Source organism: Crotalus tigris, unplaced genomic scaffold, assembly GCF_016545835.1.
Source record: "Crotalus tigris isolate CLP2741 ecotype Arizona unplaced genomic scaffold, ASM1654583v1 scf7180000018155.2402879, whole genome shotgun sequence".
Lineage (NCBI taxonomy): Eukaryota > Metazoa > Chordata > Lepidosauria > Squamata > Viperidae > Crotalus > Crotalus tigris.
In genome coordinates this window covers 255185-282251 of record NW_024096851.1, presented here as the reverse complement: position 1 = coordinate 282251, position 27067 = coordinate 255185, and the positions used below count along the sequence as shown (strand labels likewise).

The 27067-nt window shown below is 36.8% G+C and overlaps 1 protein-coding gene across 2 annotated transcripts in view; it reads left to right on the top strand.

Moving 5' to 3' along the window:
* The first annotated feature begins 1809 nt into the window (after positions 1–1809).
* Positions 1810–27067, top strand: part of FMN2 (formin 2) — a 196273-nt gene continuing 171015 nt past the window's right edge. For both annotated transcript variants that reach the window (XR_005557298.1, XM_039348448.1), the window contains exons 1-2: positions 1810–2015; positions 6441–8430. Coding sequence is in view for 1 of the 2 variants with exons in the window: in XM_039348448.1 (XP_039204382.1) it covers positions 6507–8430 (1924 nt within the window). In the remaining variant the exon portion in view is untranslated. The remainder of the gene's footprint in view (positions 2016–6440; positions 8431–27067) is intronic.

Below are 27067 nucleotides of genomic sequence, written 5' to 3'. Positions count from 1 at the left end.
ATGCAACACAGTGAACCGTAAACTAGCCAACTGTTTGTGCATTGAATACAATTAACTATTGTATTTTCTGATTTGCAAGTTCTTTTTATAGCTTCATGTCAATAATGTCAATAATTTTAATGATCTAGAAACAGCAGGATGCATATGTTGCTACACAGGCAACAGTTTGGGAAAACCTACTTTTAAAATAAATTGTTATTGCATCATCATAAGAATCATTCAAGTGATACTGATGTTTTTCCCCAATTAAATGAGAACATTTCTCTAAAAGTAATTTTAAATGTGAATTCTGTGGAAATGTGAATCAATAAGATGCACTTGATTTCTTTACTTTTGTACTAGATCAGGGGCAGGCAACCTCGGCTCTTTTATGACTTATGGACTTCAACTCCCAGAATTCCTGAGTCAGTATAGCTGACTCAGGAATTCTGGGAGTTGAAGTCCATTAGTCATAAAAGAGCCGAGGTTGCCTACTCCTGTACTAGATCAAAAATGACTATATCGGTTTCCTTTTTACCTCAGCATTTTTCTGACTTTGGCTGCAGGAAGCCTGAAGAACAAGTAACATTCACTGTGTTCAAATGACACAATTGCCCACGGTAAGTCAAACTATATTTAGCAAGTTGCCTTGATTTGCATGGTATGCTGAATGCAGTACAATATTCTCTGGAATTGTGAATCAGGCTGCCCCTAAATATGATATAATAAATTCCTGAGCTGAAACTAGTTTTAGCATTATAAAACAGAAATTTTCTATTTATCATAATTTAAAAACCTCCACTAAGAGGAATAACCTCTACTATGATTAACAGTTCAGACAAAGACAATGATATCAAGTCTTTCTTTAATATATGTTTCCTAATTATAAAGTCTTCATGAGGAATGTCATTAATCCTGCCAAAGTTAATGTAAACTTTGCCATTGGTTTTGACTTGAATTTATTAAAATATTTATTATTAAAGACTGTTTCAGATTGTCACATGAAATTACATATAGGCCTTATTTTTAAAAAACAAAAGAATTCTAATTTGACTAATATCTAACAGAAAAATGAAAAAGATACCTTACATTTAAAGCAAGTTGTTCTTTGTTAACAAAACATACTAAACAGAAGCTAAAGAAACTGCAGCTGAGTTTACAAAAACCATTATTTATCCATTTTTTGTTACAAGATCCTAGTTAATTTAAGAAACAATGTGAAGATTACTACACCTTAATATACTGTATGCACATGTTTGTTTGCTCATACTTTTTTGTATGTATCCACTGATTAAAGCCAGCTAATTGTGGTTTATTTAATAAAATATCATGAGGAACTCCACAGCCTAATGTAGTAAGGAAAACAGCTGCTGATATGTGAAAAACTGCAGATGAGTTTCCTTCAGTGCAGTCTGTATAGCCTGTTTTGGTCATCTGCACTTACTAAAAGTAATTAGGTTGTGAGAAGTGTGTGTGTGTGTGTGTGTGTGTGTGTGAGGGTGGTATTCATCCTACTAAAGAACTGCTTGAGTATCCTACTAAAATATCTGCTAGAATCTAAGCATGCTTCAAACCTCAACAAATTTAGCTAAGTATAGCTCTTTTTGCTGTATTTGGCTAATTTCTATTTTTAGTGCTTTGTTGCTGTGCTGTTAAATTCATTTCAAAGTGATATATACTTGCAGCATTTTTTTCTACCTTGTGTTTTTCCTTTCTTGATTACTGGATAATAACAAAGTTGATATCTAGAACTATGAAAAAGGAAGCTATGTTCAAAGCAATGCTTGTATTATTTTGGCTATTTGCTCATAATTGTTTACACTATAAGGAAAACATGGGTCTGCTTAGACTTGGCTTCATTCCAGGAAATGTTGGTTTACCTATTCCAGGTGAAGGCAACAAAAATGACGAAGCCTTTTCCTGTTCCTGCTCACTCTGGGAAAGGGCAGTCCAATCTAAAGTAAAAATGATGAGAAGGAAGATTTCTACCTCTGGGTTTAAAGGCAGAGTTGTATCTGTGAAAGCCCCTTCACCATGTAAGTTTGACTGAATGATGCTTCTCTACAGTTATACATAAGTATTCTGAGAGTGAATTTAAAGGATTAAGTGTGAATCTGTAAAGAACCAAGAATATATTTTTGCCAGACATTAAATTGGTATGAAGTTTTTCATTACAATCAACAGAAAATATTTAACAAAACAAAGTTGAGAATTGGTGGTACTGTTAATATTATTCTTTAAACAGAGGGATTGGGGGAAAAAATAAACCTTTTCCTTATTCCATTCCTTTTGTGTTTCACTTGGCATTGATGTTTTCCTAAAATTTATCTCCCCAAATATTTAAGATAGCAGACCATCTCTATGGCTTCCCAGTGTTATCTGTGTGTAAATGCTATAGTGTAACTGAGGTTCCAGTAGCATTAGTAATTTAGAATTAAAAGTTATTTAGTTAAATTAAATAAACTAAAAGAAGCTTTCAAACGTTCATTTGAATAATCTTAAACAAGCTTTTTACTATTGACAATGATGAAGTATTGCAACATATTTGCTACCTTTAGCTCAGATCTTCTCTTAAAATAGAAAATAAACAAGTCTAAGATGCCTATTGATAGCTAGTATTCCTAGTTGTCTTCACCAGTATTCATATTTTCTATGATCCGATTCACATAAAAACTTTATTAGTATACATTTTAATCATGCTTTGTTGAATAAGCCATTGTGGCTTGTACATAATGCTAACATAAAATTGATGTTTTCATAAATTACACTAAATAAGAAGTAAATAATGTTGGTGTGATTTGTGAAAAGGGCTATTATAATTTGTACTGAGAAATATCACATTTGCATAGATCAAATTAATTAAAGCATAATAATTTTTGTTGCATAACATTTTTTTTTACTCCAACCCACAAGAGACATAAGACTTAGGCGTGTGGATATTTTTTAGTCTCCATGTTAAGGAATTTGTCTTTGGAGATTTGATGGAGGGAATTGGTAACCATGACCACCATAGTTAGTTGACATCAAGAGAGTTTATTGCCTAAGAAAAGAAGCACCTGTTGGTAGAATATTTATGTACTGTATATGGGGTTCTTCAAACTTAGTCACTTTAAGACTTAAGGCTGGCTGAGGAATTCTGGGAGTTGAAGTCCACAAATCTTAAAGTTGCCAAGTTTGAAGACCCCTGCTCTATATGATCCATCTCTCCATTTACTCTATCAATATGGAAAGTTAAGAGTCTACTACTATGCTGAATATCAAAAGGTCATAGCTGTTGATTGTTCCTTCAGTTCCATGTACTCGAGCTTAAGTTAGATAAAAAGGAACTGTTGAGGTCCCATTTCTGGTTTTAAAACCTTAATTGTAACACAGTAACCCAGGGAGATAAAAGTTTGATTTTTTGCTCTCAGCTCTTTTGTTTCAAAACAGAAAGTAGTCTTTCTACATGGATGTGTGCGTATTTCACTGGAGTTTTTTTTAAAAATCTACCCAAGTAAGAACCTTTTTATTTATATTAATACTTTAAGCTTGTGCTCACATAGGCTTTAATTCTAACCAGTTATTCAGATGGATCTTAACATCAAATTGATATTTTGTGCTTGAGCCTTTACACAGCTACACAAAATAAATGCAATTAATCAGCTGATCCAGAAATCATCTCCTCTTTTACTATTGCACTTCCTAAGCATTTCTACTCAGAAATAGTCTGACTAGCTATTTTCCAAAGCACCTGAAGGCAGGGCAAGAAGCAACAGATGGAAACTAATCAAGGAGAGAAACAACCTAGAACTGAGCAGAAACTTCCTGACAGTTAGAACAATTAACTAGTGGAACAACCTGCCTCCAGAAGCAGTGAACATTGGAAGTTTTTAAGAAGAAAATGGACATCCATTTGTCGGAAATGGTATAGGGTTACCTGCCTAAGCAGTAGGTTGGACTTGATGATCTCCAAGGTCCCTTCCAACTTTTATTATTATTATTATTATTATTATTATTATTATTATTATTATTATTATTATTATTATTAATCATCGCACAGTCAGCCAGATGTTCAGACTGGATTTGGCATTTTGTCTACCTATCGAGTCCTTACCCAGGACCTGGGATAGGCAGATGTGGATGTTTGATGGTATTACAGGAATCGTCGCAGGATGGAAGCAGTTCCTAATAAGGTCGCCTTTTGCAATTGACTAATAGCAAATTTGTCAATGCCAATGGTATTATTATTATTATTATTATTATTATTATTATTATTATTTCTTCAATGAAAAAGTAATTTTCAGCTTCAAAAACCTGTCTTCCAAGAGTTTGTTTATTATATAACTTTACTGAAACAACATTGATTACTCTTCAATCAACATTTTAGTAGTTTAGTAAGGTCAATTGAATATATATTGAGATTGAGAATATCTGTTCACTTCTGCTAACTAGAAAGCTATATAAAAAGAATAGGCCCTTCTATTGCTTAGTTGCTGTCTCTTGATAAAATATCAATAAAAGAAAGCAAAAAATAAAATAAAATAAAATAAAATAAAGTAAAATAAGGAATCAAGTTTACTTTTAAGGCTAAACCTTTATAGCTGGATATACATGCAAGTTACTGATCCTGTGCATAGTGTAGATCAGGCATGTCAAACTGCCAGCCCATGAGCCGGGTGCGTCACGCCAAAACCGCGCCCACCCCATTGCCAGTGATGAGGGAAGAGTCGTGATATGTTGCACGACATCACATGACATCACAAGTTTGATATGCTTGGTGTAGATGAAATCTCAACTCTTAGGAAATATTCCCCCAAACTGATGTTGCATAGAAGCCTTAAGTCAGGGGTCTTCAAACTTGGCCCTTTTATGACTTGTGGACTTCAACTCCCAGAATTCCTCAGCCTGGCACGATGGCTGAGGAATTCTGGGAACTGAAGTCCACAAGTCATAAAAGGGCCAAGTTTGAAGACGCCTGACTTAAGTGGTCACTGTCTTTTTTCTGGTTTTGGATGTTTTTATGATCAATAGCTTTCACACAGGACTACATTATTTTTTTTATTTCTATTTTAAAGCATATGCTTTCTACACTAAAATGGTGCTTCTTATTACTAGGAACTACATATCATGTTAGGATAGCAGAATTAAATTCCATTTTAGGCATTGTCCAAAGCAGGGCTCCTGAAAGTTGTTTAGACTAAAAATCCAAGTTCATTGAGCTGCCCTACTCTCTGTAGATTTACTTTAGTTTCTTTAAGCTATTATGCTAACATCAATTTCAGATAAAGTTGCAACTCTTTAAAATCAGATTTCAGAAATCAGCACATTTTATGATTGGTAAGTAGTGCAACTTACACATTTGCAAATACTAAAGGAATTATATTAATCTGCAGGATGTTCATGTATTTTGATTGGGGGCTTTGTATTAACTTTTTTTATTATATGCATATTTATAGCAGTGTCCTATTAAAAATGCATATTTAACGAAAAACAGCCTCCTATTAAAAACTAGTGTCTGACTCATCGAAGTCAGGAGAAATGACTCTAAAATGGTCAACATGAGCATGGATATATTTCTCAAGTCTGCTGCTAAATATTTTAAAATTCTAAATCTGGGTTTTTCTAACAATTGCAACTCTCAGGAAGACTGCTGTAAGATAATGAAAGAGATAAAGCTTAGTTTGATTTACATGTCAAGTTTTTTTTTCTTTTCAGATACATTAATTTAAAATAATATAATTTCACAATAAGCAAGATGTGACTAGGTGGTGTTTTTACAGGAAGGCTGAATATGCATAATTATATTTAACAAGCCATATCAAACTTTAAATGTAGCTTTTATAAAGCTTGTGGAAGCAACACAGTGTTGTTAGTGTGGAAATTTTTGAGATGCACCTTATTTTAGATTTGTGTTTTTGGTGCATGTTGGCATCATTTATTTTTGGTACCAAATATGCTTATTCTCTCTGTCTCTCTCTTTTTTTAAGGGATAATGAGTGTGTGCTGAATATTGATGAGGCTTTTCCCTTGGAGGACTATCATTATTCATACCCCCTTGGAATACAAATGTCTTTCTGAGTGGTCAGTTAGACCAAACCCCTCAGTAATCTATAGTATCATTAACCTATAGCACTTCTTTCAAGGAACTATTGCACACTTAGATGCTGCTGTTTACATATTTAAAGTACAGCATTGTGTGTGTGCGTGTGTGTTAGAGTTGGTATGTTTGTGTTTCAAAGAGAGGAAATAAATGGAGAGCTGATTCTCATAAAAGCAAGAACAAATTAATACTGTTTACAAAAAAAAAAGCTTGACTGAATTAATCAATTTTATTGTACTACAGAAAGCAACATAATGTCCCAGATTTCCTGCTGAATAACCAGAAAGTTGGTATGGAACATGAGGTTTAATATTATTTTTTTGTCCCCCCTTTCTTTTTTGTTCTTTTCTTCCTTCTCCTCTTCCCCAACACCCAATTCCAGGAAAGGAAAGTGTTGAAGTCCTGACTCCTGAAGCACTTTTGTCTCAAACTGACCTGAGAGTTCATAATGCAGGAGACTGAGGCACTGGAGGAGAAAGTTCCTGCTGTCCAGACACAATTCTTTCTATCTAGCCAGAGCGAGAGCCAGGAGGGGAGCAGACGAAGGCTGAAAAGGCAACGGTACCAGGAGCTGCCATTGGAAGGAGCTGTCTGCATCTCTCAGTGCTCTACTGAGCATGTCTCAGAGGAGCCTTATGCTGGCAGCACATTATGCAAAAAGGCAGCTCGAGCAGCCGAGAGAGAGTCAGAGCAAGCCTTCGCTTCCCTTGCATCACCACCATTCGAAAACAACCCTGGGTTACTTGAGAGGGCCTGCCTGCCTGCCCAGGTGAACGAAGCCAAGCACCATGGCTTGATTCCTGACGTTGCCCGACTGCTGAACACTATGGGGAACCAAGATGGGAAGCTGAAGAGGAATGCAGGTGATGTACACGAAGGCGGTGAGGATGCTTCTGGGCCCAGGGATGCTGAGGGCACAAAGAAAGGAGGGGGGAGCAAAAAGACCCTGGGTAGACATGGGAAAGGGGGAGAATCGAAGAAGAAGGGCAAGTCTGAAGCCAGGTCATCTGTGTTTTCCAATCTGCGCATCAGGAAAAACCTCTCCAAGTCTAAAGATGGAAACAGCAGCTCGAGAGAGGATGTTTTAGAAAGCCAGGCCGGGCACACAGGAGAGCTAGACAGTGCTCACTCCATTCTCACCAAAACTCCTGATATAAGCATTTCTGCAGATGAAGGGGGTCTCTCAGATACTGATGCAGAGCATTTTGAAAATACAAATGACAATCGCCCTGCAGCTGCCGAGTCGCAAGATGGACAAAGAACCAGCTCCGGCTCAGATACGGATATATACAGTTTTCATTCAGCCACCGAACAAGAGGATTTGCTTTCTGATATTCAGCAGGCAATTAGACTGCAGCAGCAGCAGCAGCAACAGCAGGGGACAATTAACATTGGAACTGAGCAGCAGGGCACCAAAACAATGGTCCTACACATGGCTAATTCTCAAGCAACCCCATTAGATTTTGAAAGGTTTCTTTCACTCGGCAGTGACAAAGACAGTAGCCCGGATACCGAGCAGCCAGTCTCTGCTAAATCAGAAGTCACAAAATATGCCCCAAGCTGTCAGGCTGAAGTGTCAGAAAAGGCAAATGGAATGGGGCACTCCTGCAGCAGTGTGTTTGAGATGCAGGAAGCACCTGAGCAATTGCCAGCAGAAGAGGAACAACCTGCTGGGGAAGCAGGAGACTTCTTCTCTACTCCCAATGCTGCAATTACAGAACAGGGGACTCTGCTGGGCAGTTCGGTCTTTAATTTCCCACCCCCGGCTGGGGAGTCTGAGACCGAAAGAGTTGCTGTTGAAGGTACAGGTGGCGAAAGAGAGGCTGAGCTGACAGAAGCAGGCGGGGATCAGGTTGCCGTGGCCACAGACAGGAAGTGGAGTTTGTCCACTAGCAGAGAAGCCGTGGAGGAAGGCTTTTCTGTGGAAATGAAAAATGGGACTTGTTCCTCAGAGGATGTCGCCAGCAGTCCAGTGCACACTTCTAAATGTTTTAAATCGTACCCTTTCATCAACCCCTGCTACGTCAAAACCACCACTAGGCAGCTGAGTTCTCCGAACCATTCGCCCTGTCTATCCCCCTCGCAGAGCCCCCTCTTTAAAAGGAGACGGGAGCCCTCTCGATTGAAAGAGAAGGCACCAAGCAAGAAACAGAGATCTGCCAGTTTGGCAGGGGCATTTAGCCGTTCTGCAGACTGGACTCGTGAGGTTTCAGATCAGTCCAGTGAAATAGCTCAAAAGTCAGGCTCTGCGGATTTTTTGGAGCACAGGCAGACCAGAGATGGTATCCAGGGGGAAAGAGTGCCTTTGAATCATTTGAGAAAGTTTGCAGGAATGCCACCTTCTACTGATGCCTTCCCTAATGTATTTCGAGGTAAGTGTCCTGTATAAACGAACATTGCTGCAGCTTCATCTCTGAAACAAAAACATCTAATCATAATAATAACTTTTTTTCTCTTGTTAGTGTGGCTTCTACTTACAGCTCAGCTGAGATTCCAACCTTTGCAAATAAGTACAGGAGTTCTGTATTTCCAGTAGAAATGAGTGTAATGTTTGTTGCAAAATTCCTCACTAAAGCATGTTAAAAATACTCATTGGGCAAGCGACATAGTACATTATAAACTATCAGTGAGTTGTATGCATCAAGGCAAGTAAATATAATTTCTAGGTTTCTGTGGGCCTTTCAGACCTACTGTCCTCCAGATATATTGGTGAGTTCATGATGGCTGAGGATTCTGGGTACTGTCCTGGGAAACCATGATGTCTCAGAAGTCTTGGGAAATGTAGTCCCAACACAACTAGAGGCTTTAACTTTGGAAAATAGTGAGCTATTGTGCCCATAGAACAACTTGTTAATAATGATAATTTATTTTCTGTATTGACTGTAATAGGCAAATACTTTGTAATTTTGATAGATGTTTATTATATTCTGGATCTTTTGTAAATTCATTTTAAACACAGGGATTCCTGAAAGTGTAAAAGTGATCACAGTTAGCCTATAGATTAATGGTTTAATCTAGACCAGGGGTAGGCAACCTTGGCTCTTTTATGACTCGTGGACTTCAACTCCCAGAATTCCTGAGCCAGCCATGCTGAGGGGAAAGGGAGAGGTTTCCAAGCTGAACCATGCTGGCTCAGGAATTCTGGGTGTTGAAGTCCACGAGTCATAAAAGAGCCAAGGTTGCCTACCCCTGATCTAGACAGAAGCCTAACACTTCATCTGCTGAGCCAATCTGGCCTTTTGCTGCCACTTACACAAATAATCTATTTCTAAAGAATAATACATTTTATACCTTATTCCTTTCTTACCTCTTTCCTTTAATACAGATTATTGTTACCTTTTTAAAAAAGCTAAAATAACAGCAAAAGGGAATTAATAGTTGTACCCAAGGCAGGCCATCCATCCATCCACTGATATCATTTCTGAATCCATTGATATCATTTCTGAATCTTCAACTACCAAGTTGAAGAGGGTGCTGGATCTCCTGCAAACTTACAAAGGCTGAGGTGCTGGATCCCTCTCTGATACCCACCATCTAACAACTGGTGGGTATCAGAGAGGGATCCAAATACCTCTGGATCTTACCTCCATCCAGCATTTCTTGTGATCTGATTGTAAGGCCTATAAGTTTAGGTTTAAATAGTGCTTATTGGATAGAGGGTGACAGGAACATCCCAGTTCCCTCCACTTTTTCCAAAGCCAGGACTGGTTATGGGTAGTGATGTATTCTCACATTCCTTTGATGAATCTATTAGCTTTTCAAGGACTTGTGTGTTGAGGAACGGATCCAAAGACATTTTGGTAAAAGAAGTAATGTTGCAATAGCCCAGCTCTATATTCTCAGGCCAGCTTGTATTTTTCATACTGAAGTGCTGGGACCAGTAAATGCTATATTACACTATGCTAGGATCCTCACTACTCATCCAAACATATTGCATATTGACACCAAGATTGGGTCTCTATTTGTGTTTTTTTCAATCTAGCTTTTTATGCTGAACATTAGGCAACATGTGGTTTTTAAGGTGCATTCGACACTTTGTTAGGCCGCAGTCATCGGCTCATGTTGAATGCACCTTAAAAACCACATGTTGTCTCCTTCTTGCAATCACTTGGAAAGTGTTCAATCAGTGAATGAGTTGGTTTGCAATAAGGAGAATTCCCCAGATAGAAGTTCTAGATATCTTCAGGACTGCCTTCTCCCAATCCATCTATCCATAAGATCTTGTAGAAGATCTTACTTTAAGTTCCCTCATTTAACGACTGCCATTTTCAGGGGCTTTGGAGATGTGCCTTTTCAATCACTGTCACTTGTCTTTGGAGTAGCATTTCCCCAAAGTCCAGATCTGAACCATATCTTGCTAGGTTTTAGAAAGGCCACCCAAATCTATTTTTTTCAATGGACCTTAGGGGAGAGAAGGTTGTGAATGTCTCCTTTTGTGATTTGAAGTTTAACAAATATAGACTTCTATTTAATCTCTGGTTTTCTGCTCTCTTCTGTTTTGGATTGTATTATTTATGTTTTATAAACTGCAGCTTAAGAACCTCTTTAGATCAATAGGATATAGGGGTGACTCTGGGCTGTTTTCAATTGGAGCAGCATAGAAATCCAGCAAATAAATTTCTATTACATTTGTCACCTACACTGGCACCTATACATGGAATGAAGATGGGTTGGAGAATCATTTCAAGAATACAACACAGACAGATGGTCCTGGGGAGCTTTGTCATAAGAATAAGTACCTATTGTGTAACTTCTCCCATTGATCTCATGGTGAACAAAGTGAAATTGCAGATTTTAAACAAGAGTGTATGAGGGAAAAGCCCTTGACCATAGATATAAAATCCATGTAGTCCTAGGAATGAAATTTAAATGCTTTCCAAATAAAATTTTACTTCAGATTAAGATTTCACCTCTTGTTTAAAATCTGCAATTTATGTCAAGATATCATAACTTAGACAGTGGCAAATGTGGGGACCTTCATTCATGTCATCTTACCCTTTTTGCCTAAATATTAAGAAATCTATATGATATCTTTGATTTTAATTTACTTCTGATCCTGTGTTATTGTGTTGGTATAAACATATTGACACCTATACAAAGTAAGAGACTTTACACTATGCGTTTTCATATTTTGTTTCCTTGCTATTACTCAGCTAGCAATACACAGAGATAGCATGCAATTCTCCAGAAATTCTTGGACAAAAAGTTCCCATATTTCATCAATCAGCAATCTCTGTGGATCAAACCTTGCCCATCCTTCCTAGCATTGGAGAAATGCTAGATAGTTTCTTCTGCATTAGAACCATTCATTTCGCAGTATTGTTACATATTTCTTTGCTATATTTTATTCAGTATATCCAAATTAACATTTATATGCTACCCTGATAATATATAATGAGACCTAGCAGAGAGGTAGAATCAAATCTCCCTGGAGGCATAAGATAGAAGACCAATAAAGTACATTGAGTTATGTTAAACTGATACAACAAGCTGGGGAAAGTGTGGGAGAAAAGTCTTGAATATATTTAGTTACTTTGATAATCTTTCTCCTAACAGCTCCATACAATTGAAAAATCTCTACTATTTAGGGATGGTGCTTTCAATACAAATTTAAAGATAATTTGCTTAACCCAATTTTGGGGATTCATAAGACTTATCCATACTATAAAGATATTGCCTGAATTTGTACAAGAGTCTAGGCCTAGGCTATGATTAGTTGACAAGTTAGTGAGTCATATGAAGACAGCTACATAATGATAAGGAGTCTGTCTTCTTTAAAAATATGAGTCACACAGTGTGAAACAATCACATTATTATCATAAGCTGTGCTTTGGCATGTGTGGAAGTTTATTAAGCATACAGACATAACAGGTAGAAGATAACAGGTAGATTAGAATTAATAGATAATGGGGCTGTGCAATGTTGCATAAGGCCCTGTGTAACAGCTGTTTGCAATCTTAAACTAAATAAGCCTTTTGCTGCAAGTATGATGTAGGTATCAAGGATACCTCTGTGAACCTGGAGGTGGGGGGAAGGTTAATTTAAGGAGTTGCAGACAGGGACCATATCTATATGCCCCTACATATCTGAATCTGAAGTGTTGCCTACCCCTACTACATCATTGTAATAGCTTGAACAGAAATCCAAGAGAAATGTAAATTTGAAAACCAAATCTTGATATAGGTTAGAATTTGGCATACAGTAAATATGTTGTGGGAAAACATATGCTAGTATCAAGGAGAGTAGCAACTTAGAATTAAGCAGAAATTTCCTGACAGAACAATTGATCAATGGAATGACTTGCCTCCAGAAGTTGTAGATGCTCCAACACTGGACATTTTAAAGAAAGGATTGGACAACCATTTGTCTGAAATCGTACAGGGTTTCCTGCCTGAGCAGGAAATCCTATACCAGAGGGTTAGACTAGAAAACCTCCAAGGTCCCTTTCAGCTCTGTTATACTGTTATTCTGTATCCTGAATAAAAGTTGCAGAATAATAAAAGTCCCAACCAAAATTTCTAGTCATATAAAATAGTTGGCTCTAGAATCCCAGTATGAAATCCTTATTCTGGGATTGCTTTCAAAGCTATCAGCCACCATTAAAGTCCAATCCTTCAGCTTAATTCTTTTCATTTTTGGCTGTGATTGAATGATCCTGTTGCTTCCACATAAAGAGGCAGGAGAATGGACTAAACAGAGATAGCCTGGTAGTTTAACTTGTGGGTGAAAAAAACTCCTTCAGTGCTCAGATGTTTGTATAAATCATTCAGTTATTTCTTCTTAACATTCTCTCAGACGGAAAATGTTCAATGTTTGTTCAATTTTAATCCCAGCAGATGTCTGTTAAGTAGGGAGACCTATTTTCTAAGATAGCTGACTCTCTTTTCACTCATAAAAAGTCTTTGATGTTTTGAATTGAGCCACTAACTTGTATACTTTGCATTTTAAAAAGCTGCTTCACTTTCCCTGCTAGCTTTTGTCATGCTAAAAAAGCATTAGCACAAGACATCTCATGACTACTTCACTTTCAGGGTCTTAATCTACTTTCTTTTTCCTTCTAAAGTTTCCCTGTTTCCACCCACCCACCCCGCCCCCATCTGACTTACTCTCAATGGGAAACTATAGCACATTGTCCTTTGCAGCAGAAGTTCTGTCCTCTACAATAAATAATTGTGAAATAAATAATTATAAACAATTAAATTAATTAATTTTGACAAGAGGCTGATTTGGCCTTTCAGTTTATGCAGCTCCCTTTACATGATGGCATTTTGTTAAAAACAAGCTAAAGTTTCCCTATACATTCCATTATAGAACACAAATAGTAGACCTAAGGGAATCATTCAATTTTTTTTCTTGAATAATTTTCTTAAACATTAGAATTTCAATGCTGAAAACTAATACAAATTAAATGAAAATTAATTTGGGGGAAAATTAGGGGGATGGAAAGTTTCGACATTTAAAGTAATTAATTTTGGGAGAATTATGATCGAGAAGAATGATTTGAATACCGAGGGGAAATTAAGCTTAAATAAGAATTTTGAAAACAGGAGATGTAGTGACTTAACAAGATGACTTTTACAAATATACTTGAAATAAAAGAAAATTAGAAAGAGTAAAAGGTGCAAAGGGAAAAAAGGAAATATGTGAAAAGCAGAAGAAAAAAAGGAAAAGTAAGAATATTGTATACATGTGGGTGTGTGAGAGAGAGTCTTCCGATCTTCATCACAAGTATAAACAATTTTAGTAACTTTTGACCTCTTGAATTCTAATATTCTTTCTCTAACCTATAAACAATCTATAAAGCACCATCATTTCAGTGCTGGTCTTATCATTAAGGGTTATCAGAAATAACAATATATCTACAAATATGCTCCTTTATTGGTAACAATAGATTTATTTTAATCTTGGTCAAATAAACTAACTTTATATTCCTTCCTTTTAATTGCAGCAATCTTAATCCTTAGTCTACTCAAATAATGTCAAAGAACTTGAATTCTTTTCATGTCTTCTTTTTCCCTTCTCACAAGATTCTTCAATACAATTCTCTCTTGTATGTCCAGTTTTGAAAAAAAACATCCAGGTCACTCTCTTGGCTTATTGTTTGTATGTCCCTTGTAAAAATTAAAATATCATTTGGTTTCTTTTATATGTCCATTGTAGCATTTTTTTTCTATGCCATTTTTGTAGCCTGTCATTTGTAAATCCATTTCCAATTCAGCCTCTGTCTTGTCAGATAAAACTTACTCATCTTCCATAATATCTTTTAGACACAGTCTATCCATAGAGGCATATATCACTATTAACGTTGTTAGTATTAATGTCTGACTCCATTTTTCAAAAGTGTCCTTCAATTTTTCCATTGTTAGAATATTTTGTGCCATTCTATTCTTCCTACAAGAGTTACAAAACCTCTGTATGTTTGAGGTTAGGGCCATAGATCCCCTGGTCATTCCCCCCCCCTCAAATTGATATTATGGTTAGCAAACTGCCTCTAAAATCTTCAAGCCAACTAAGCATCCCTTTATCCTAGCATTCCTTCTATAAGCAGGAACAAATGGTACACATTATTTGTTTTATATCTTAAGCTCTTTCTGCTGTTTGTGGAATGACTGAGACATTTCAGAGTCTGTTGCTAAGATTTTCTTTGGTCAGAGGTCATACCCAAGATTTCTAGTGCTAAATCTGCTGCCATCTTGACATTTCAATCCAGTCGCATAGCATGGCTTTTGGTTTCTTCGCCATCAGATAAGGACTTCTTTATGAAAAGTTGCATTGGATTGTGTGCCTTGCTATACCCTCAACTCTGAGCTCTGTTTTAACCAATAACTGGCTGAATGATCTATCCCTATTCAGTGTTTAAAGGTCTCAGCTTGATCTTCGTTCTGTACCCATCATCACTAAGACAGCCACAATTGAACTAAATCCAATACCAAAATCAGGATTTTGGCTTCCTTGGTTGTGCTATAGCAGATAAGCTATCTGGCAGAGACACAGTGATTATTTAAATGAGAAGAAGAATAGCTAGATTCAATGGATTCCAAGTGCAGGGCAATGCTTTCACTGCGTGCAATTGGCATTTTCCATTGCATGTTTTATAGAGTTTGTTTTGCATGCATGATGAAAAATCTGCTGTTGCAGTTACTATATGTAATTTGAAGCATCTCTGTTATATTTTTCTGCTTTTCCCCTTGATGTTGGAATGAGCAAATAGTGGCCTAGTTTGCAGTGCTTTACAGCTGGGCTTTCTGCCATGTTACTTTTAAAGCAGCCCAGCCCATGTGTTTCTTTCTGGCTAAGGATTTTCTAACCCATGATGTAAATGGTAATGAACAGCTGCAACTGCAGTTTTTAAAGGATGTTCAACTAAGGTATAACTATTGTGGATTTACATAACTATGCAAGTGCTATACTGTATATATAAAAGCTCTTGCCTATCTGAGGAAGAAAATAAAAGTGTTATGCTAAGGAAATAATTTCTCTTTTAATACATTATATTTATACACTGTGCTTGATCCTTATCCCAGCTGGACTTAATGGGAATGTGTGTATGTATGTTTGTGTGTGAGAGAGAGGGTGGATGAAATATAGTTGTCTTTTAATAGATACTTGTAACATCTAAATATTAAATAGGGAACAGATGTGATGGGAGAATTGAATTAGGGCAGGAGTCTTCAAACTTGGCCCTTTTATGACTTGTGGACTTCAACTCCCAGAATTCCTCAGCCAGCACTGGTTGAGGAATTCTGGGAGTTGAAGTCCACAAGTCATAAAAGGGCCAAGTTTGAAGACCCCTGTATTAGGGCATATCCACATTTATCATTTAAGCTGCTCCTGTGATGTGCTAATAAAGGCTTGAACCAATCCTATCTGGACTGGGACAGCTTATAAGGTAGTCAGGCCAGACTGTAGGCTGATGTATTTTCTTTCCTAGTCAAGTCTTCCTGGATATAGATACTTGTGTACAAGCAGTCCTCTTTTAATGACCACAATTGGAACTGGTAAATCCATCAGTAAGTGACACAATACTTAAATGAATCATCACATGATCACACCCAACTTACAAGGTCTGGTCTGCTGCAGTGGTGTCACATGATCACAACTTATAAATTACTGCTGGCTTTCCCATTGACTTTGTTGGAAACCAGCTATAAGGTTGCAAATGGCAATCAAGTGACCACAAGGTGTTGCAGCTGTCATAAATGTGCACTACTTGATAAACACCTGAATTGCAATCATGTGACCTCAGGGATGATGTGATCATCATAAGTTTGAGGCTCGATCATAATCTTTTTCAGTGCTGTCATAAGTTAGAATGATTGCCAAACAGGGCAATCATTAATTGAGAACTACCTATATGTACATGTGGATATATACACTTTTCTAAAAGGTACTTCTTTATACTCTGTTCTACTCTAATATGTCTAAGTTCTAAAGTTCCTTTTATGAGTACTGCTGAAAAAGCAGAGTGGTAAGTTAAGAAATAGCATAGAGAAGATATGTTTAGAAAGAAATATTTTTTCTTTTTTTGAATAGCTAGTTCTCCAGTTGGCCTAAAAAACCAAACAAAAATAGGACTTAATAAGACACAAAATTAGCTATTCTAGGAAAATATATTCATAGTCTTAAAAATACTGATAGGCTTCAGGCTGGTGACTCTTTCTATGCTAAAAAAAGATAAATGCTCTTCTAGTTCAGCAGTGCTATCAAGGGAAAGTATAAAAGCTGCTATTAAAGCTCATTATAAAGCCTTGCTCAGTTGAACATTTGGTCCACCTTCAACAAGACAGTCAATGAACTATTGAGGTTAATGTAAAATAATCTCAATTCTCTGTCCCAGACAGGCAGAAACACTCCAGGCACATAAGAGGGAAAATGTATTTTGAAAGTGAAACTGAGAAGCATGTCCTGAAGTCACTTCCAAGGTGAATGGGGGAATTAATGGACTGCAATGACATCCTTTCCTGCCCTCTAGAAATGGTCACTGGCTAGTTTTAGTAATGGGGCAGCTGAATAATGAGAATAGTCCCTTAAATATTTTACCAGTGACATCCCATTGAAGTGTTAGTGGTACTAGCATGGCATTTCACATAAAAATTGTTTATTTCATGTAATCAAAAATAAGAGTAGTGCTAATTAATAAACTGGAAACAATATGATGGGCTTGATACATTCTTAGATACCATGGGGAGGGTTAAGGAGATATGTTAAATCACTGCAACAATTCCTTGTAAAGAAAATTAATTTGTATCATAAAGTCAAATAATGATATGGAGTTGTGGAGAAAAATAGGAAACGGAAGTGCTGCCTTCAGTTCCTGAATAAAAAAAAGAAACATAAATCTAATAAATAGGTACTTCCTATCATCTTCCTGTGAAGATGGAAACATGTGAAGATGGAAACATTCCCCTTCATCAGTCCAGAGAAGCCTGGCCTTCTACCCACCATTTCCAAGAAGCCTCCTCATCATCACCACTGTCCCCCCACACACACACACCTGAGTCCACTTACTTTTCCCTTTCCTGGTAGCTTCTGTCAGGTGCATCCAGCCAATGTGAGCTTCAGCTAGAAAGCTAACAAAGGCAAGCTTTCTTAAGGTTGACCAGAAACAGGATCTTCTCTTCTTCTTGGGGGTGGTGGGGAGGGGAGAGAGAAGACCAACTTATTGCGAGTAGAGGGAGTATCAGGAGGCCCATGTGCACTACTGAGCCTAGGCAACTGAGGCCTTCCAGTCTGCAGTATGTTGCTGCAAGTCAATGGGCCATAGCCCACTGATACCTTCCAAGCATGGTGGGGCAGAGAAAAGCTTCTGACAACCACAACAGGGAAAACTGGGATTGTGTCAGTGAGCAAGACTCCTACATGGATTACATGGGCTCAGTTTTGGACATAAGTCAAGAAGTACCTGTATTTTCCCAGTTTGGGCAGTAGACTCATTTTTCCCCCCCTCTCAATGTTTCTTTGCATTTCTTTTACTAGAGTTTAAGCTGTTTTTTGTTTTAATTAGGACAGAACTTCTGCTTTCTAAGTGGCTCCATTAGCTTCCTTTGTGTCTCCTCTTCAGATCAGCTGTCATCCATATACAGGGATGGGGAAAAAGGAAAAGATTTGTCAGGCATGCTCAGCCACCAACTATTACAAAATGAAAAACTTGTGTCTGTTTTGCCCAAACCATATATAACCAGCCCTTGTCTGAGGAGTAACAGGTTTTCTTAGTGGATCACAAACTGGACAATATTATACAAACATTTCTTTACTAATTACAAAAATATTTTTTTTCAAAAAAAAAAAAAAAAACCAGGCTGTGCAACGTTTAGTTTTGGAGAAGTAGACCATGCTATTGGATGAATCAGCTGCTCCATTGTTTTTATCACATACAGAGAAGCTATTGAAAAACCTTAAGGTCAAATCCGTCAGAATGTGTCTGTGTCTCTATATGCAGATGGTAAATAGTATTTATTTCCTGTTCTTTTTATGTTTAGAATTATAAATATAAAGGAAGTACGGATAAATGAAGGTATTCAGTTTGCCTCTTATTATCAGTTCTCTCTGTTCTAGAGCAAATCAAGTATCATCAACCACAACTTTTTTAAAAAAAAATGGCAAGTCAGTTGTCATTATATCTCTTGGTAATCAGACTTTAAAATCTGTTACCAAGCTTTATCTGGTATTTTTGTGGGTTTATTTCCTTGCCAATTATCAAATGTAAGGCAATGGGTTTTTAAAAATCTTTATATAGTATTTATTCAGGGTTGAATGATTTGACTTTTAATTGCAAGAATCCTTCTGTGAAATCAGGAAACGGCAGAGAAATTAATGAGACTACTCATAATGATTGAAAGAGGTTCATTTTTTTTTTATATTGTCTGGTCCTTCAGGTAAAAGATAATTACAGCTCAGTCTCCTGAAGTTTCTAACAAATTTGTATTTTAACCAAGAAATGGATCAAATCAGTAATTGCTCTGAGTGGTATCAAACTGACATTCTTTGGAAACTTTTACATAAATGCAGCCATTCTTAGGAGTCTGGCAAAAAGTCAAAAATGCTGCATCGTGGCCAGATTTGCATACTAAATTTGTGAACAGGGTTGTACAAAGGGTTTACTTGTTTAAGAAATAACACTGGCTAATATATGTCTTTCAGCAACAGCCAGAATTTAGGTGTGAAATTTGGAGAGAAATATGTGAGTTCATGGATTTAGAAGTTAAGTATGCTGTTTACTGGATATGACACATCCACTCTCTCTTTTAATGGCATTTAGATTCTTTATTTCAGCTTGAATAAACAGTTGCATCATATGATCGCATTATTGAACAAAAATAAAGAAAAGGCTGTTTGGGGTTATTTTCAAAGAGTTTATTCTTCAAAGCTGAATTATCCGTCACAATTATTTAAAAATAGACAGAATCTGGAGTTGGCAAGAAGGAACACGTTTAGTCATTGAGGCTATTCTTCAAATATTCTTCTGATTCTTTATGAGGAGCAGAAATGTAACACATTCAGTGAAAAATGAGGAAGTTATACTTTCATACGCTTTATGTTATCCCTTCACGTAAACTTTAACCTATTGACATGTTCAAATCTGCTCTTAGGAAACAACTTGCTGTAGAGTCAGTGCTGTAGAAAGATTTTTGACTTCCGCTTGTTACATAAACCAGCATTGTACAAATTGCCATTTCCTTGGAAATTGTCCAAGGAAAGCATCTGCCCTCAGTCTATTCAGTCTCTTAAAACAACAAGCAGAATGAGAATAAAACTCAATGGACCTGAGGGTAGCCCAGCATCCTCTGAGGGGAAGATTATAACCAAATGAACTTTTAAAATCCTAAATATTCTATATTAAGCTTTGGCTTATGGTCTCTCCTATCTATTGAGTAGCCATTTGATACTCCTTTACATCCTATATTGAAGGAAAGGACTACTAAAGAGCTTTGCACAAACCCTATTTTCTGTGAGGGGAAAAACTCTTCTTCACTGGAATTGAATTATGCCTTATTATAGCCATGGATTTTGGGCCATCACTTACAGTGCAAAAACTAGAAGTGGAACATCTTGGTATCTGCTCCACATAGCATCCAGTATTTCCCCGCTGTATTTTTATTTGATAGACAATATTCTTGTAATTTTTGGTATGATATAATGGCATGGGATTTTTTTTGTTTGATTTGTTTAAAAAGTTTGAAAAAGGACAATGACTTGCCGCCTCAAATTAAATGGTGATGTTGAATTTTACCAGGTATAAACCATATTTTCTGATTATGTTGAAAGACAGTAAAAAGGTACATAGAGCATGATGGATAAATGTGAGAATAAGGGGAGAAATCTTGATATTGCTTTTTGTTTTGAGAGAAATTTAAAGGAGTTTAAATATGAAACTATTCAAGAGAAAGACAAAACTTTGTGGAAGTCTAGTTTCTGTCTTCTTTAACATGTAGCTGACATCTACTGATTTCTAATCTGCTGTGCAGTTTATTGAATTAAATTCATTGACTGTATGATTTTATTAAGATTGATATCACTTAATTACAGATCAGAGGACTTCTGCAAATCATCAAATAAAAGAATTATGCCTGTAAGAGTCTTGTGGGGAAGAAGAAAACAGACACACAAAATTATGATTAATTCAGAATGAATTAGGCAAATGAGTTTCTTTACATAAAAAGAGTAAGCCATGTACTATATGTGTTAGTTATAAAAGCCAAAGCTTTATTTTTATAGATATTTATTTTATAGATATTGGCTGTGAACATTCCATTATAATGTAAATATCTTGCATGATAAAAGTCAGTCTCTAATTGGGGGACAAAAATCCCTATCCAAAGCCCTGAACTCAATAGACAATGCTGAAACTAAGCTAGATGGACCAATGGTATAATAACTTGTTCTTGTGTTGTTGCTTTTCTTGGTATTATTCTGTATTGCCTTTCTACTAATATAAATGTCAATGGTTAGCAAAAAACAACACTAACTGGATTACACTAACACAAGACAACAGACAACTGAGGGCAAATCACACTATATGCACATTCCAATTAGTGGTGAGATTCAAATATGTGAACAACCAGTTCTCTGTGTGGATGCTGATTCAGGAAGTCCATTCTGGACCTGGGCAACAAAAAATTAGCTACTGGTTGTGCCGAAGTGATGTGAACTGGCTGAATCCCACCATTGATTCCAATTCAATTTGATTCAGGTGACCCTAAGGGCACAGCTAAACCCCCCAAGTGACTTTAACTTATCTCAGAGAGAGTGCTAATGACCACATGATTGCAAAAAAATACAATCTTCCCACCCACCCCCATCCTATGAGAATCTATCCTTCCATCTCCCCCAGCATCCAGTCTCAACTGTCAGTACCTATCCTCCCATCAGAAATGATGAAGCTTCTTGGATGAGAAGCAAAACATTTTCTTCTTCCTCAAGGGAAAAAGCAGTCCAGTTACCTTTTGAAAAAGGTACCTTTGAGTCATTCCAAAACAGTTAATGGGCTCATCCAATGTCTTAGTTTTTAACAGTTTTTTAAGACCTTACCTTAGAAAAGACCAACATAAATATAGACATTTGGTAAGTTTTCAGTTTTACTTCTGATTATTGATTTTATTCTGCTTATCATTTGCATTTTTAATTCATATAAGCCACTCAAATGTTGTGTGCATAGAACTAAAGGAAATGATTTTAATAAATAAAACCCTTGCTAAGAGAGCTGCTTGTATTTATATAATTCAAGGACACTCTATGAGCCAAGGTCTATAAATATCTGCAGGTCAAACCCAAAGTGATTATTGAGGGGAAAGAATGAGGTATTACCATGAAAAACTGCCCTAAGAGCTTTTGAGAATTAGTTAAATGAAGGAATATCCATCAACTTCAATAAAATTTAGTACAGGGATCTAACAACAGTGTAACTGCAGAGATTTATTTACTACTTTGCAACCAAAATAATTATCATTGTTTAGCTGGCAAGGAATTCTTAATTTCTTATGAATATGTACTTCTGACAGTGCAGGACACTTCAAATATAAGAGAAATATAAAAGATCTTTGTGTGAGAAAGCTTTAAGATGCTAATTTACATAATAATTGCAATCATCTCTTGATAATATAAATATATGCATGGCTGTTCTGTTGGTACATGGAATGAGTTACCAGGAAAGAATTGCTCCTTATACGGTCTAATAAGAAGGAAATAAGCAAAGTAATATGTTGAAGCAAATCTTGAAATGGACAGCTTGAGAGTATGATTTTCCTAATTCAATGCAATTGCTATTGGTTATTACAAGAATTGTCTCAGATTAGTTGATTAAATGCCATTAATTCCATATCCATTTTTAGTTACTGTATAGACAGACTTCCTTCAAGTCAATATGCCAACATATGCCAATCTAGCTGTCTAGGTTTGTCAGTAGTATATTCATTGCCTTGTAATGAATCCATTCACTTTGCTGTTAGTTGTACTTTTTTATTTTCTTCCACTTTTCCTAACATCATGAACTTTTCAAGGATTGAGACTTCAGGTAATATAATCAAAGTATGATAGTCTGAGCCTGATCATTTGTGCCTTGACTGAGAACTTTGGATTGATTTGTTTTATAAACTATTTATTGTTTATCTGGTTCTGCTTGGTATACTCCAGATTCTTCTCCAGTACTAATGTTCAAAAGCAAAAATACTGTTTCTGTTTTGTTTCTTCAAAGTCTAACTTTTTTCATAAATGATTGTAGTGAAAATTATTGCCTGAATAATATTAATTTAAGTAGATAAAGACATATGAATGCATATGGGTCAATATAAAGGAGGGGGGATGACATTGTCATAGGTGTATACTATAGGCCACCCATCCAAACACAGGAAATAGATGAACTTTTTGCTAGTCAGCTAACTAAGGTAGGTAGGAAGCACATCACAATTGTAATGGAGGACTTTAACTACCCTGACATCAACTGGGAGACAAACTCTGCACCAAGTGGAAGATCAAACAGATTCCTGACAAACCTAGCAGAAGAACTTTGTCTCCCAAAATAGAGACAGGGAACTAGAGGATTAGCCATTTTGGACCTAATTCTCACTAACAGAGATTAAATGATAGAAGGTGTTAAAGCCATAGGAACCTTGGGAAGAAATGATCATGCAATATTGGAATTCAACATTATGGAAGCACAAGCAATAGAACACAGTCAAACTAGAGTCTTGGACTTCAAGAGAGCTAATTTCAATAAATTTAGAGAGGGTTTGGGAAGGATTCCATGGATGAGAATCCTCCAGAGGAAAACAACTCAAGAGGCTTGGGAAATTTTGAAAAGTGAAATAATAAAGGCCCAGTTTAGCACAATACCAACAAAGAGGAAAAATAACAGCTCTCAAAAGAAACCAGCATGACTGCATAAAGAACTCTCTGATCAATTAAAAGATAAAAAGGACAAGTATAGAAAGTGAAAAGAGGGACACATAACTAAGTCAGAATATCAGCAAATAGCCCAAGCCTGCAAAGATGAAGTGAAGAAAGCCAAGGCTCAAAATGAACTAAGGCTTGCGACCAAAGTCAAAAATAACAAAAAAGCTTCTTTCAACATGTAAAGAACAAGAAAAAAGTGAAGGAAACGATTGGTCCATTAGTGGGTGAAAGTGGCAAGAAGGTGACAAGCAACAGGGAGAAAGCAGAACTATTTATCTCATTTTTCGCATCTGTTTTTACACAAAGAGAAAAAACAGACCAACCTATCAAAAATAGTGCCATAAAAAACAAAATAGAAATACAAGTTAAGATAGGCAAGAAAACGGTAAGTGAGCACCTGTCCAGCCTAGACAAGTTCAAATCACCAGGATCAGATGGATTACACCTCAAGGTTCTTAAGGAATTGGCAGATGTGATCTCAGAACCACTGAACTATATTTTTCAAAGATCCTGGAGCAATAGGGAACTACCAGAGGACTGGAAAAGAGCTGATGTACTTCCCATCTTCAAAAAAGGAAAAAAAAAGGACCCAGGAAATTACAGACCTATCAGCCTGACCTCAATACGTGGGAAGATTCTGGAAAAGATAATCAAGCAACGAATCAGCGAACACCTAGAGGCAAACAAAGTCATTACTAAAAGCCAACACAGGTTTGTCAAAAACAGATCATGCCAGACAAATCTTATTGCATTCTTTGACCAAGTGACAAAATTAGTGGACCAGAGGAATGCTGTGGATATAATTTACTTAGGCATTTGACAAAGTAGACCACAACCTACTACTTGATAACATAAAAAAATGCGGGTTAGACAGCATCACCACCAGATGGATCCGTAGCTGGCTGACTGGCCGTACTCAGTGTGTGGTCCTCAATGGAACTGCATCTACATGGAGGGAAGTGTGTAGTGGGTGCCTCAGGGCTCTGTTCTGGGCCAAGTACTCTTCAACATCTTCATCAACGATCTGGATGAGGGGATAGATGGGGAACTCATCAAATTTGCAGACGACACTAAGCTGGCAGGAATAGCCAACACTCCAGAAGACAGGCTTAAGATACAGGAGGATCTGGACAGACTTGAACACTGGGCGCTATCTAACAAAATGAAATTCAATAGTGAAAAAAGTAAGGTTCTACAGTTAGGCAAGAAAAACCAAATGTACAGGTATAGTATAGAGGGTACCTTGCTCAATAGTAGTAACTGTGAGAGGGATCTCGGAGTCCTAGTGGACAATCATTTAAATATAGGCCAGCAGTGCGTTGCAGCTGCCAAAAAAGCCAACAGTGCTAGGCTGCATTAACAGAGGGATAGAATCAAGATCACGTGAAGTATTAATACCACTTTACAATGCCTTGGTAAGGCCACACTTGGAATACTGCATCCAGTTTTGGTCACCATGATATAAAAAAGATGTTGAGACTCTAGAAAGAGTATAGAGAAGAGCAACAAAGATGATTAGGGGACTGGAGCTAAAACATATAAGGAACATTTGCTGGAATTGGGTATGTCTAGTTTAACGAAGAGAAGGACGAGGGGGGACATGATAACAGTGTTCCAATATCTCAGGGGCTGCCACAAAAAAGAGGGAGTCAAGCTATTTTCCAAAGCGCCTGAAGGCAGGACAAGAATCAACGGATGGGAACTAACCAAAGTGAGAAGCAACCTAGAACTAAGGAAAAACTTTCTGACAGAACAATTAACCAGTGGAACAACCTGCCTCCAGAAGAGGTGAATGCTCCAACACTGGAAGTTTTTAAGAACAAACTGGACAGCCATTTGTCCAAAATGATATAGGGTTTCCTGCCTGAGCAGGGGGTTGGACTAGATGACCTCCAAGGTCTTTTCCAACTTTATTACTATTATTATTATGGATCATCGCACAGTCAGCCAGATGTTCAGACTGGATTTGGCATTTTGTCTATCTATCGAGTCCTTACCCAGGACCTGGGATAGGCAGATGTGGATGTTTGATGGTATTACAGATATCGTTGCAGGATGGAAGCAGTTCCTAGTAAGGCTGCCTTTTGCAATTGACTAATAGAGAATTTGTCAATGCCAATGGTGTTCAAGTGGTGCTCCAGTTGTTTTGGGATTGCACCCAAGGCGCCTATTACTATTGGTACTACTCTTGCTTGCTTTTGCCACAGTCTTTCTATTTCTATTTGTAGGTCTTTGTATTTTGTCATCTTCTCCAGTTGTTGTTGTTGTTGTTGTTGTTATTATTATTATTATTACTATTATTATTATTATTATATCATAGCCTCTGAATATATTTCCCAAAACCTCTATTGTTGTCCTACTAATTGCTAGTCTGTGGCATATTTCTTGACTATTGGATTCTTTAAAGTTGACAGTCAGTCCTGAAATGCAGAAACAATTTGTAACTTTCATGTCTTTTTTGTCTCGTTTTAGATTGGTAGCTATCCCTGTTATCATTACTTAGGTCTTCTTTGTATTTAACCTTGGTTCCACTTTGTTCACTATGTTCCTTGAGTTTGATTACTAGAGTTTGCAGATCATTTGAATTTTCAGCTGACATAGTGTCATCAGCATAGAATAGATTATTGATGTTTCTTCTGGTGGGTTTTTGTTTTTTGGACAACCACAGCTATTTTCTTATAATCCATTTTACCTTCATATCTATCTATAGGCTTGTGTGCTTTCAAATTAGTCTTGTCTCCTAACAACTGTGTAGACAAGTTGCCATAGTTTTGATGGCAACATTTTTTGAAGTGGTTTCCCATTGTCTTCTTCCTAGGTTGACTTAATGCTTATGGTAAAACTCACAGTCTCCTGAATTTTAGTCCAATGCCTTTAACCACTACAGCATATTCCATGCATAAATTGAATAAATAAGGATACAGTCTTGTCTCACTCTCTTGTCAGCCTTCCAGTCTGTTTCATACAGTGTCTGACCTCTTGTAGCTTTTTACTTCAAGACAATGAGATATTGTGGGATTCCTGTTTTCCTAAGGACATTCCACAGCTTGACATTCTCATGATAGTGCTGGAGAATTACAGGAATCAGTTCCATTTTTAATAATATAATTTGCAAGCAAATCCCTCTGTTTTTTGCTTATATATGTAAACTCATATACTGTTATTCATGTAACATTTTATAAAGGTTGATTACATTACACATTACACAGATTTTGAACATATTTTTGGCTGAAAACTGTCATTTTTAAAATTTGAATCTATAATAGTAGGGATGCAATATCCACACAGGATGGTATATGGTAGTATTTCTCAACCTCAGCAACTTTTAGATGTGTAGGCTTCCACTCAGAATTCTGGAAGGCTGATTAATTCTGGAATGGTGTGGAGTCCTCCAAATCTTAAAATTGCTAAGACTGAGAAGCACCGGTCTAGATCCTAGCACTCTTTTGTACTGTCCCCTATTTTTCACATTGAAAAGTCTATGTACATAAACCATGTATTTAAGGGATGTGTGTTTGTGTGTTGCTAGATTAGGAACAAGAAATCTTCCATCTAGGGAAAGGCTATGCTTTGTGTGTGAGCACATATGTGGGTGTAAGCATAATTCTGTATTTATTTATT